Source organism: Glycine max, chromosome 8 (genome assembly GCF_000004515.6).
Source record: "Glycine max cultivar Williams 82 chromosome 8, Glycine_max_v4.0, whole genome shotgun sequence".
In the NCBI taxonomy this organism is placed as follows: Eukaryota; Viridiplantae; Streptophyta; class Magnoliopsida; order Fabales; family Fabaceae; genus Glycine; species Glycine max.
The window spans coordinates 33,617,542-33,631,014 of record NC_038244.2 but is presented as its reverse complement, the minus strand read 5'-3'; the positions used below and the strand labels follow the sequence as shown (position 1 = coordinate 33,631,014).

At 36.7% G+C, this 13,473-nt stretch overlaps 1 protein-coding gene across 1 annotated transcript in view; it reads right to left on the bottom strand.

Moving 5' to 3' along the window:
* LOC100780532 (plant UBX domain-containing protein 7) overlaps positions 1 to 13,066 on the bottom strand; it is a 30,299-nt gene extending 17,233 nt beyond the window's left edge. Inside the window, exons 1-4 of the mRNA XM_003531904.5 lie at positions 12,840 to 13,066; positions 12,552 to 12,700; positions 12,345 to 12,467; positions 11,121 to 11,316 (exon numbers count right to left, since the gene is read on the bottom strand). Coding sequence (XP_003531952.1) covers positions 11,121 to 11,316; positions 12,345 to 12,467; positions 12,552 to 12,700; positions 12,840 to 12,941 — 570 coding nt within the window. The 5' untranslated portion in view covers positions 12,942 to 13,066. The remainder of the gene's footprint in view (positions 1 to 11,120; positions 11,317 to 12,344; positions 12,468 to 12,551; positions 12,701 to 12,839) is intronic.
* Between the last annotated feature and the right edge of the window lie 407 nt (positions 13,067 to 13,473).

Genomic DNA, 13,473 nt, shown 5'->3' with positions numbered 1-13,473 from the left:
GACAGAAATTAATATAAAACACAATAATTTAACATTCCCCCTCAAGCTGGAGCATACAATCTATATGCTCCAAGCTTGGAACATATGAACTGTATTCGAGGCCCTCTCAAAGACTTGGTCAAAATATTTGCAAGCTGATCATTTGAGCTAACAAATTCAGTACTAATCTCCTTAGACAGTAGCTTTTCTCTGACAAAATGATAGTCAATCTCTATATGTTTGGTTCTTTCCTAAAACACGGGATTGGAAGCAATATGGAGTGCCTGGTGTCACAATACAACTTCATTTGTTTAACTTCACAGAACTTCAACTCTTGAAGAAGTTGTTTGATCCACATACTAACTCACAAGTGGTTGTGGCCATAGCTCCATATTCTGCTTTTGCACTAAACCGAGCAACAGTGTTTTGCTTCTTGCTCTTCCAAGAGATAATATTGCCTCCAATAGATACACAATATCCAGTAGTGGACATTCTGTATATGGGGTATCCAGCCCAATCAGCATCACAATACCCAAGGATTCGGGTATTTCATTTATCCTCATAACAATCCCTATCCTAAAGTCTTTAATATACCTGAGAATTTGAATCACAACATTCCAATGATCAACATCAGGAGCCTGCATGAATTAACTAACCACACTAACTGCAAAGGAGATATCAGGTCTTGTAATTGTGAGATAAATGAGCTTTCCAACCAGTCTTCTATATCTTATTGGATCTGAATATGGCTCACCTTGATCTGCCATTAATTTTTTATTTGGGTCCGGGTCCATAGAACTATCAATAGGGCTACAATTAGTCATGTTTGTCTCCTCCAAAATATCAAGAGCATACTTTCTTTGTGAGACAACAATGCCTTCTTTTGATTGACCTACCTCAATACCAAGGAAGTATTTAAGGGACCCAAAGTCTTAAGTCTGAAAATGACTGGCTATTTCAGCTGGGAGATTTTAGCAACATCATTCCCGGTGATAACTATGACATTTACAAAGACAACAAGATACATGCACTTCCCAGGAGATGTATGACAATAAAAAACAGATTGATCCACTTCACTGCGTTTCAATCCAAAAGCCTCCACAATGTAACTAAATTTTCCAAACCAGGCTCGTGGAGATTGTTTGAGCCCATAGAGAGATCTATGCAATTTACAAACTAAACCAGACTCCCCCTGAGCAACAAGCCCAGGTTGTTCCATGTAAATCTCTTCATCCACGTCGCCATGAAGAGAAGCATTTTTAATATCCAACTGATGTAGAGGCCAATGGCAAATGGCAGCCATGGCAAAGAAGAGACACAGTGGTAATTTTTGCCATAGGAGAAAATTTGTCATTGTAATCAAGACCATATATCTGAGTGTATGGCCACTGTTTTCTTGCCTAGGAGAAGAGGAACCAGCTCCCATGTGCCACTTTTTCAACAGCCTACGTTTCAACAATCATGGCTTGTTTCCATTCAGGAATTGCTTCACGAACATTTTTGGGAATAGCAATAGTAGACAAAGAAGATACAAAGGAGAAATATGATGGAGACAAATAGTGATAACTCAAATAAATGGGATGAGGATTTCGAGTAGATCAAATACATTTTCTAATAGCAATAGGCCAACCAAGGCTTTCATCATGAGGAATCATCATAGGGGTGACTAATGGAGCAGAACATGAATCAAGTGACTCATCCTGTAATGAATTTGTTCCTTGTGTTTTGTGTCGAGAAGTGATGAAAGGAGATGGACTTTCAATTGGAAAGTGGTTTTGAGCAGATAGACTTTTAGTTGAAAAATGGAATTGATTTTCTTCTTGGTTGGGAGGCTCATACTGGAATCTTGCATGGAAGATAAGAAGAAAGGAGTTTCTACAAAGAGTGTAACATCTACATACATGTATAACCTTTTAGTGTCTGGAGAATAACATTGATACCCTTTCTAATGATGGGAGTACCAAAGAAAAACACATTTAATTGTCCTTGCAGAAAGCTTGTCCAGCCCTAGAGAAACATCATGGACAAAACAAGTACAACCAAAAACACGAGGAGACACATGATATAAGGGTTCATTTGGAGAGATAATGGAAAGAGAAATCTTATTATCAAGGATTGAAGAGGGCATTCTATTTAAGAGAAAGCTAGCAGTGAGAACTGCATAACTCCAATAATGAACAGGAAGATTTGCATTGAGCAATAAGGTGTGAGCAGTCTCAACCAAATGTCTATTTTTCCTTTATGCCATCCCATTTTGTTGTGGTGTATGGGGACAAGTAGATTGATGCAAAATGCCCTGTGAGGATAAAAAAGAAGCGAGGGTAAAAGAGAAATGTTCTTTGGCATTATCACTCCCAAGAACTTTAATAACTATACCAAATTGGTTCTGGATTTCATTGAAGGATGTAAAAAATAGACAAAAGTTCAGATCTATCTTTCATTAAATACACCCAAGTACATCAAGAATGGTAGAAAGGGAGAAGTACATTGTGTTTCAGTTTGCTTTGGAAAAGAAGACCTAACATGTTTGCCTAATTGACATGATTCACATTCTAACCTTTGCAGTTTACTAAGACCAGAAACCATTTTCTTCAATTTTGACAAATATGGATGACCCAAACGATCATGAATTAGTTTGGGAAATGGGGCTGCTAAACAGGACACAGAAGAATTGGTTTCTAGATAGTAGAGTCCTCCTGATTCATGTCCTACTCCAATTGTCTAGCCCGTACCACGTTCCTGTAACAAACGAATCAGCATAGAATGTTACAGAACAATTTAAAGACTTGGTTAACTGATTTAAAGAAATCAAATTGAAGGGACAATTAGGAACAAAAAGAACAGATTCCAAGTTTAGGGAAGGAGAGTGAAATTTTATCAATACTGTTAGAAGCTACCTTAGACCCATTGGCTAAGGTTATGAGATGAGGAAACTTTAGAGAAGACAAAGGTAAATAAAGAGGCATTACCAGAAATATGATCTGAAGCATCTAAATCGATTATCCATGGACCTTGACTGTCCAATGACTGAGAAATACAGGTTATTGAAACACTTGGCACCAAACATAATTGAGCTTGGCTGCTGGATTTCAACATCAAATATTCTTGATATTCCTCATCAGAAAATCTTGGCTTAGATTTTTTAAATTTAAATGTGTGCTGTCTTGTTAGGAAAGTCATACAAGGAGTAGCAAGTCTCACGTGTATGGCCTATTCTCTTACAATAGGAACACCAAGGGCGATCACTTTTTCCACTGCTAACTCGGTTTCCAGAGCAAGGGAGAGTAGTGCTTGTGACAGTCATATTTGAAGAAAACAGAGACGACCGAGCCCCTAAATCCCAAATTCACAGCCAAACAGCTATTGTACATGCACGGGAAACCAGACCAACTATCCAAACAGCTACAAAATGATGATCTGAGGGCTGAAACAGAACTGGAAGCCGAAGAACATAACCTTGGCATCGCAATGAAGTTCTGACGACCAGAGACCAGCATGTAACCTGCAGGTGCTTGACGGAGACGCATAAAACACAGGTGCATGGTGAGGTTTCAGACTTTGAAACCTCCTGGGATGGGCTGTGCTAAATGTCAATTTTGGTCCTTTACGTTTTAGTATTTTTTTTCATTTTGGTATATTAAGTTTTAAAAGTCTCACTTTGGTCCTTTATCTTTTCGAAAGGTTTTGTTTTGGTCCTTTTTTCAAGTTTCCATTAATGACATTAGTGTTCTGTTAAATTTTGAAATAATACTTTAGACAATATATTTGGGGATAATGCTTGAGTGTCTCTATCTAGGACACACTCAGCTTAAGCTTTTATATATATTAAATGATACAAAGGTCAACAAGTACAAAAGAGAGAGCAGAGGTGCAGACTGAGGCACCTTACAACAGAGAAAAAGAGAGAAAAAAAAACAAACTACAACAAGACAAAAATTAATATAAAACACAATAATTTAACAATAATTAATTTAAAATAGTGGCAGCTTTATTTTATCTCAAAAATTATAAACCACTGTAAAAAAAAACACTGGCAATTTTGTAATTTTGTTGAACATTTTAACATTGGTTATATGTTTAACTGACGTTAAATAACACATTTTACATCAGTTATACATTTTACCCTTAATCAAATCGGTTTGATATCCGTCATGGTTCTCCCACACATTTAAGCTTCAGTCATTGGTGGCTCCACCAAAGCTCAACCACGAGTCCACGATTTCACTAATCCTTAAAGGATCTCTTATAACAGCTCTATATCAAATAAAGGTGTTAGATGCTTCGGTAGTGATAATGGTTCTTCTGCTGAGGTATTGAGGTGAGAACAAATGTGTCCATGATTTCATGAACAAAGTTGAAGACTTTCCGTCAAGGGCTGTGTGATGTATTGTTATTCCTATCGGAAACCCTTGGTTTGGGAAGAGGGTGAGTTGAAGCGCTAAGACAGAATGTTCTTCATGGTAAATGGTTAAGGGGGTATTAGGTTTTGGTGGTGGATGTTGACTTTTGAGAGGTTTGAAGATAGGGTGTTGAAGTTAGTGTTGAATTTGGTGATTGTGAAGGGGATGGAGTTTCTAGGGGTATAGGTGATGAAGGGTAGGGTTGAGTGAAGGGGCCATGTGATGGTGCCAACGGGAGGTGGGAAGTCTTGGAGAGTGTTTGAGATTTGGGAGAATGATGTCAAAGAATGAAGTGGTTGTTGTTAGGTTTGGGAAGGAATAAGAGAGACACTCGAATGGGTTTGTTAAGGGCCTATGTTGTTGGGTTTGTGGTGCATTTTTTATTCTTCAAAAATAAAATAAAGATAGTGGCAATTTTTAGCCGCCAGAATTTTAAATTTTAAAAATTAACGGAACAGTAACATTGCTAACGAAAAATTGATGTACTAAAAAAACACTAAAGAATAATGGACCAAAAGTGATATTTAGCCTCCTTTCAATGAGGGATTCAAGTTCCACACCTTGCAATTGAATCCTAATATCGACCACACCCCACAACTAGAAGTAGCAAAACAAACTATATCCACCATCCATCTAATCCATACACGAGAAAATCCATCCAATTTTATGGATGGTTAGTGATCCATCCTCTTCAATTTTCAAATCTAATGGATCATTTGTTTTAAAAAAAAGAAGAGAAAACAAAGGCATATAGAGCAGAAACTGTGTGTCTGAATGCACCACAGAAAACAGTTTATTTAGGCTTTTATTGAATTAATTACACATGATTAGAGAATCCCGTGGGTGAAGTGGGATGTAATTTGTCTCCCCAAGGAGGATGGGGGTCTCGGGATCAAGGATATCTCTAAATTCAATGCAGCTCTGTTGGGTAGATGGATCTGGGCTCTATCCTCTAATCTAAATCAGTTGTGGGCCAGAATCTTGATATCCAAATATGGAGGTTGGGCAGAACTCAATAATGGCAGAGACAAAGCCTGGCATTCCCAGTGGTGGAGGGATCTCAGAAAACTAAATCAGCAGCCTGAGTTTAGCTCTATCCATCAGCAGATGGTATGGAAGGTCGGGTGTGGGGATAAAATTAAATTTTGGAAAGATAAATGGTTGGGGGTTGACTGTAATATTGAACAGCAGTATAATCAGTTGTTCATGATTAGTTGACAGCAGAATAGTACCATCTCGACAATGGGAAGCTTTTATCAGGGTAATTGGTGTTGGGATTTAAAGTGGAGGAGGAATTTATTTGATCATGAACAAGATGTAGCTGTGGCTTTTATGGAAGCAATTAATGCTACACAAATTCAGACTCATCTGCAGGATATCATGGTGTGGAAAGCTGATCCATGTGGCGTGTATTCCACTAAGTTAGCTTATAGAATATTGATGACCAGTAATAGACAAATCCCAGAGGCAAATATCTTCAAGACAATTTGGAAGCTGAAAATACCCCCAAGGGTCGCGGTTTTCTCTTGGAGACTTATTAAAGATAGACTACCCACTAGATATAACCTCCTTAGAAGAAACGTGCCCATTCAAGAAAATGAATGCCCTCTCTGTGGGTATGATCAAGAGGAGGCTGGCCATTTGTTTTTCAATTGTAAAATGACCAGAGGTCTATGGTGGGAATCCTTGAGGTGGAACCAGATGGTAGGACCACTTTCAGCTTCTCCAGCAACTCACTTTGTTCAATTCTGTTTGGTGCTGGGAATCTATTGATATTCCAGGGCAATCACTTTGAACCTTCCAAAGTGATGGATGATGCTTTATTCCTGCTATGGTCATGGTTAAAAACCAGAGAAAACTTCAGCACTTCTTTCAATCACTGGTCTTCCAACCTTGTGGAGTACTTTGGTTAATATGGGCTTGGTATAGCTATCCTATGTGTTGGGGTCAGTGTTGGGTTTCCTTTTGTTTTTGGAGGGTGACACTGTAGGTGTCTTGTACTCAATTATAGTTCACCAGTACCTCTGGTACTGTTGTTCTTTTTATTAATAATATATATTTTCTGCCTTCCAAAAAAAAAATGATTAGAGAATATTAAGTTTCCGCTAAATCAGATATATGTCTATAAACTCTATCTCATTGTGATTCTCAACACATTTAATTAATACTTAAATGAATTAAAATCAACCCAATATATTTTTTATATTTAATTTTTAATACCCTTCCCCCACTCATTTCTCTCTCTCCTCTCTCTCTTTCTCCAATCCAAACCAAACCAATTTAACTCAATTGTGACTCAATTGAATCAGTTTGGAATTGGAGAAATGGATTTGTCCAATATCACGTCCATTTCATTCCTGCCAATTATACTCGTATCTTCCAGCTTTCAAATTTCTAACTAGGGAGTATAGAAGAAAGTAAATTCAAGAGAGAAGCAAATAGGTTCGATTAGAACTATCATCCCCATTAGTACCTAGTGTTAGTAACCTTCACTACCAATTAGCATAAATTTAAGTCTAACAGGCTTGCTCTTCTTCTATAAGTTACCTTAACCTATGAATTAGTAGTTTCTTGGCATTGGCCGCAATACATGAGTTATGACCAATGTTGTCAATAGTGGATCATGGAAAATTGCAAAAAGCTAAAAATCCGCTATATCATATAACGGATAGCATCGGGGGCAAATAGTGGAAATCACATAGTGGTTTGAATATTATTGTTGAGATATGGCATTTAGAATATACAATTCAGATATTCAAGTTGGTATCAGAGCCAGGTTGAGGGATAATGAAAAATTGTGCTCCACCAACGACCTACTGTCCCTGATGGACCTCTTTGTTTGTCCTCTATTTGTCTCCCTTCTTCTGACTACCTATTTCCACATTCTAGTGGACCTTTATACTCGACATACCTTTTCCAGCTATCATTTTTCATCTGTTTTTGCTTTTCAGCGACATTTTCTACATTTTCCGCTGCAAATCGCCACTGTCGCCGTTCCGACGACATTTTCGACTGGTGACACCATCACGTGACTCGTCTTCTGCCAATCTACATGGCAGTGGACACAACATCAGCATCATACTACTCACGCGCCTTTTCTTCTACGCGCCAAACAGCCCCAATGCAAACCTTCTGTCGGGGCGTGACGGTGTCCTCTTCTACCAGCAACATCACTGACAGACTGGCCATTCCGTTTCAACAATGGTCATCATCTAAGTTGGTGGATGATGCAATTTTTCTCACCTGGTCTTGGTTGAGGGGGTGGGAAAAGGACTTTGCCATTCCGTTTCAACAATGGTCATCATCTATGTCCTTCGCCTTCTCCTAGTATGGGAAGGTTGGGTGGGTTTTGTAAGGTTTATTGTTGGGGAGGTTTTTGTAGCCTTTACTCTCTAGCCTCAGCTTATGGCTTTCTATTTGTATCTTTGTAGTACCCCTGGTACTATCCTTTTATAATATATGATACTTTTGGCCGTTCAAAAAAAAAACTGACAGACTGGCCGACCGCCAATCTTCCCAAATCTGATCTCTGTTTGTCCTAAAGATCTCTAACACGTAAGTACTGTTATGTGTTTTTTGGTTCCCGTCTCTCTCAACAATGGCTTCCACTAGCCTATCTTTGTCCCACATGCAATGGCCTTGACTTTGTCCTAGATGCCCTGGCCCTTGTCTATGTCCTAGATTCACTAGCCCTAGTCTTTGTCCCAAATATACTGGCCCCATTTATGTCCTAGGTGCACTAGTCCCAACAATTGTCCTAGATGCATTAGTCTTGCCTTCAATTTGAATAATTATAGGTCTTCCACAAATGAAATTGAAATTGACTGTCACTTTATGCGAGAGAAGTTAATTTATGGAGAAGTCACTAGTACTAGTTATTTGTACCAAGTCACTTAGACAGTCGAGGACATCCTACATTTCTTCCAAAGCTGGATGCATATGATCTATACACTCAAGCTTGAGGGGGAGGGTTGAGATATGATTCTGATTAGATATCATTCTGATATGATTGTTTCCTTATTTACATTAGGATTGTTTCCTTATTTACGTTATTGATTTAGTTTCCTATTTACTATTTTTATGTAATTGATTTAGCTTGATTATTATCCCTATAATGAAGGGATTAGATTATTATTTTAATTAAACATTGATTACTATAAATAAACAGCCAAGGGTACATTCTCTTTAAGCATCTAGAATATACAATTCAGATTCAAGTGTTATGTGTGTGTGTGTGTGGAATAAACTGTGGTAAAATAAAAAAGAGAAAGGAAAAAGAAAGAGGAAGGACTAAAGAAAAGAACAAAAAAAATAATAATTGATGCTACATGTAAAAAACAGAGGCGCTGGACTGGATAAGAAGGCTGGCGTGTTCAGAGTTTTAGAAGAGGAAAGAAATTTAAGTGACAGAATGATTCTGAAAGGTTGCAAGCAATGGAAATAAATAGGCTACTGTTGGACTATTTTAAAATAAGGAAGCCCAACTCTACGTTAAAAAAGGGGAAAAAAGAATAAAAAAAACAAATGTGACTCTTTGTTTTAAAAGCCACTTGAGTTTTAACATAAAATATCGAATTAAAAAAACAATTATTTCTTATGTTTTAAAAAGGCACGTGAGTGTTAACAGATAGAATTTAAAAAAAAAAAAAATCAGACTCTAAGGTTTATCAGGTGAGGTCTAATTTGCACAAGACCCGCAAGCCCAAAAAGCAATAATCTCTATCACGCAATCCCTAATTCTGAAATCACCAGGACTCCACTCTGCAAATGGCTTTCAAACCTCACTGCTCTGCCTTTCCTGAACAGCACAGTGGTGCAAGATCCGCGATTGCATTTTTTGTGATTTTTTTGTTAAACGAATTTTTAGTGTATTAAATGGATTAGTGGATTGTCTTTATCCACTCCATTATATTAAACAGGAAATTTATCCAATCCATTCATTTTTCACCCCAACCAACAGCCCAGGCAGTTCGCACCCACACAAGCTGACTGAGCACTACCCTTTTGACTAGTCATAAACAAACACTATAATGCAGGCCTCACCACCTGCACTTCTTGTTTGCAACAAAGAGACACAATGGAAAGCTTCGATATCAATTGATAAAAACCTCGGGAGAACCACAAAAGCTAGCAATTACATTTGAAGAGCCCAAGGCCTCATAAACCCCACACTTCAATGTGTGACTCAAGTCTCATACCTTGCATTTGGATCCTGACATACTACAGAGTAGAAACAGGTCATTGCAAAACCAGTAACTCCCCCCTAAATCCTCACTCAATAGTCAATAATAGCCTACCTCTCATTTCCCACCTCTTCAGATGTATTCCACACAACCTCTAACTTTACCAAATTGCTTCCCACACCCATTTCCATGTAGTCAAGTCTGTTTGTTAAAGCCGAAAAGGGTAAAACCCTCTTTTGCCCATAGTCATATTTTCCACACGGTATAGCATAGGAGTGCCTAACATCTAATAGAAACAAAATGACTAACTAAGCCATCAGGCATCAGTCCACCCAAAAATATTGTGAAATGGCAGATGTACCCCCTTATAGTTTCTCATCCTACACCTACACCTAGAGTCCTCTCTTTGCCTTCAAACCTCCAAACAGTAAGCCAAGATGTCCATCCCCAACATTTTACATTTCAGTTATTAACAGAAACAGAGGGTTTAATTTAGTCCTCTAATTTTTAAAAACGATTCATTTTTTTGGTTAAATTAGTTCTCTATTTAGGTTTGTTAAATTAGTTTTTTGGTCCTCTAATTTATTATTTAGGTTCAATTTGGTCCTCTATTTTTTGGGGTTTAATTTAGTCCTCTAATTTTTAAAATCGACTCAATTTGGTCCTCTAGTTTTTTTTGGTTCAATTTGGTCCTCTAGTTTTTAAAAACGATTCATTTTTTTGGGAAATTTGAATTTTGTGGCAATTTGAAACCACTTAGTGGCAGTTTTGAACATCCACAAAGTGTGATTTCGTACAATTTAGATTGAAGGACCAAATTGAATCAATTTAAAATATTAGAGGACCAAATAGAACCCAAAAAAATTAGAGGACCAAATTGAATCTAAAAAATAAATTGGAGGATTAAAAAACTAATTTAACCAAAAAAGATATCCCAGAGTTGAAGAATGGAATTGATGATGTGTTCAGACAGTGCTCTGAATTTTATTAACAGAAATTGTTTTACAATCTTTTACAGCAGTCAAAATAATTTGAAATAATAACAGATGAAGCTAAAAGACACAGAACTAAGACAATAAGACTGATAGAACAATACCTACCTAAATATATCTAATCTAAATATCTATTAACAGTCATTTTGGTGTTTTGATTGTTGACTGATGGCCCCATTCATTCCTTGCTTACTATGCTTAAATGGATTTAAGTGTAGTGCATTTTCAAAATGCAAGGCAGAGCAAGCTGTGCGAAGACTAAATTTTAAAAATATCTAAATAACATGCAAGTGTTAAGGTTTATTAGCTTTTAAAATAGAGGTTATGTAAGAAATCAAGAAAATAGAGTGAAAATTTGAGTAATTACTATATTTTAATACTTGAAAAGCATAAAAATTATAAACAATAATCAAGATGAGTCTAAGAAATAAGGTTGAGCTTGAGCTTGGCTTTGCAGGCTCATGTTTAAAATCAAATTAAATAAAAAGATGTTTTGGCTGAACTAGGCTTGACTAAGTTCCACTTTTGACAGAATCCATAAAATCCAAACTAAGAAGCATATTTACCTTATCAAAAGGACCATTGAACATTAGATGAAATGGAGGGCGATAAAGTGAAGCAAGATTATCTCGAGAAGTCTCTGCTGTAGAAGCAGCACCTTGTTCCGACTCCCAAACCCCTGGTTGTCTCATTTCCTCTTCAAAGTTACGAAATGCAACCAGGGAGCTCGGTTCGTGGGAACGATGGCTGGCCCTTGATGCTCTGCATAAACGTCACAAAACACAACATGAATGAATAGTTTGAATGTCAAAAGCCACATATATATTACGGAAAAACAAAGTAAACTTATAATGAGCCAAACTAAAACACAGGTAGATATTTCCTAAAGATAAGACAACTAATAAAACAGCATTAATTGAATTCTGACTACAATGTCACTTCATTCACACAAGTATTTATGTAATTTACATTATGAGGCATGGTTCTAAATTGCAATTATTGCAGCCTGCAATTGCGGTGACAATGTAAAGGTTTTTTAACCCACTGCAACCGCAATTGCAATTGCATCAGTCACATTTTCCCACAATCTCCTACACTGTCAAGGATCACAACGTAACCACACCCGCAATTTATAAACATGAAACGAAACAAAAGATCCCAACTGTAACATACTTTAGAGTAATATGCAAGACAATCTAATAGTTCTGATAAGTACATAATAGGGTTAACGGTGTTTTGAGTCCTTGAAACATTTCCAAATTTTAGTTTTAGTCCTCAACTTTTAAAACATTGGTTTTAGTCCCTATATTTTTTGAAATACCCAAACTTTAGTGCCTGTGTAGGGGAAAAACATTAACTTTAAGTGTTAATGTTAGGGTATTTTCAAAAATACGTGGAGAAAAACTGTTGGCTTTAAAAGTCAGACAAAAAACAAAATCTAAAAGTTCTTCAGGTAATAAAAACACCACCGTATATAATACATTTTATATTCCACAAAAAAACTGTCAGCATTAATGCATTATGCTTCTTAGTGGATCGCCATCAAGCATTAACATACACACCACTAAAACAGTGTTGAATCCTTCCAGGTGTATATGGATAACAAGACTACCATCCTAGTCACAACAATTCATTTTTTTTTCACCTGACTTTGTTTCACAGTTTACAAAGGCACAAACAGACAAAGAGTTGCTTATTATACAATTATGCAATCCAAATAACGATAAAAACACCGAATAATATGCATTTCCAACAAAGCAAAGAAATAAATGATGAAAGGCAAAACATACCCATACAGCATTGCATCGTCATAGAGAGTTTCCCTTATTACAGGCAAGGGAGGGCGCACTTCTTCTGCATCATTGAGATCAATACTTTCACTTGCAGCCGCCGCGGCGTCCTTCCTTGGTTCACTAAAAACAACAACTGCAAGTTTAAAAGCAACAACACACAGAACAAACAATTACTGAGTTAGTCCATCAGAGTCATGGTACTACCTCAAAGGCTGTTGATCAGTCCAGGAATCGACATTTTCCAAAGGCGGAGTGTGCAACAACGGCGGCGGCGGCACCGGCAACGGCACCGCCCCACCTTCACTCCCTATCAGAAACAGCTGAAGAGCCTCCTCAAGCTTCCAACTTGTGGCCTGTCACAACATCAATCACAACAACAACAACATTGTTATTATTATTATTTCGTAGATCTGTTCACAACGACAATAATAATCTAATTCTTCGAAATCACGAGTGACCCTAATTTGAGAATTCAGAAGAGAGTGAAGAAACCTGGAGGAACTGGCGCGCAGTCTCGGCGGTCTGGCCCTGAGCGACCTCGAGGAAGGAAGAGACCATGCTCTGTTGCTCGTTCGCGGACAGCACTCCTTCCATTGATGATTCTTCTTCCGATTCCGAAGGGGTTAGGGTTCCGATGAAGACGAAGAAGAATATCAGGACTCCTCATTAACCAGCTAACACACGTCCTTACTCCACTCTTCCGAGTAATGTAACGTCTTTAGGCAATACTTTTAAATTTTTTTAGGTTAACATTTGGTTATTAGTTTTATTGGTTTTTTTAGTTTTTTTAGTTTAAATTTTTTTTTTATAATTTATATTTTAATTATTTTAGTCTCTATAATTTAAGAGTGATATTTATAATTTTTTTCAATTATATTTTAATTCTCTTTTAGTCTCTATAGTCTAAAAATAATTTTCTTAATTTTTATAATTTGTATTTTAATTACTTTTTAGTCTTTATTATAAAAAATATGTAAAAAATAATTAATTAAAAATTAGTTATAAATTAATAAGTTATTTTTTATTAAAAATTATCTTATCATAAATTAGTTATGATTTACTTGTTAATATTTTTTGTAGTTAATTATAATTGAAAAATATTAAGTTATATTTTTGTTAGGAAAAG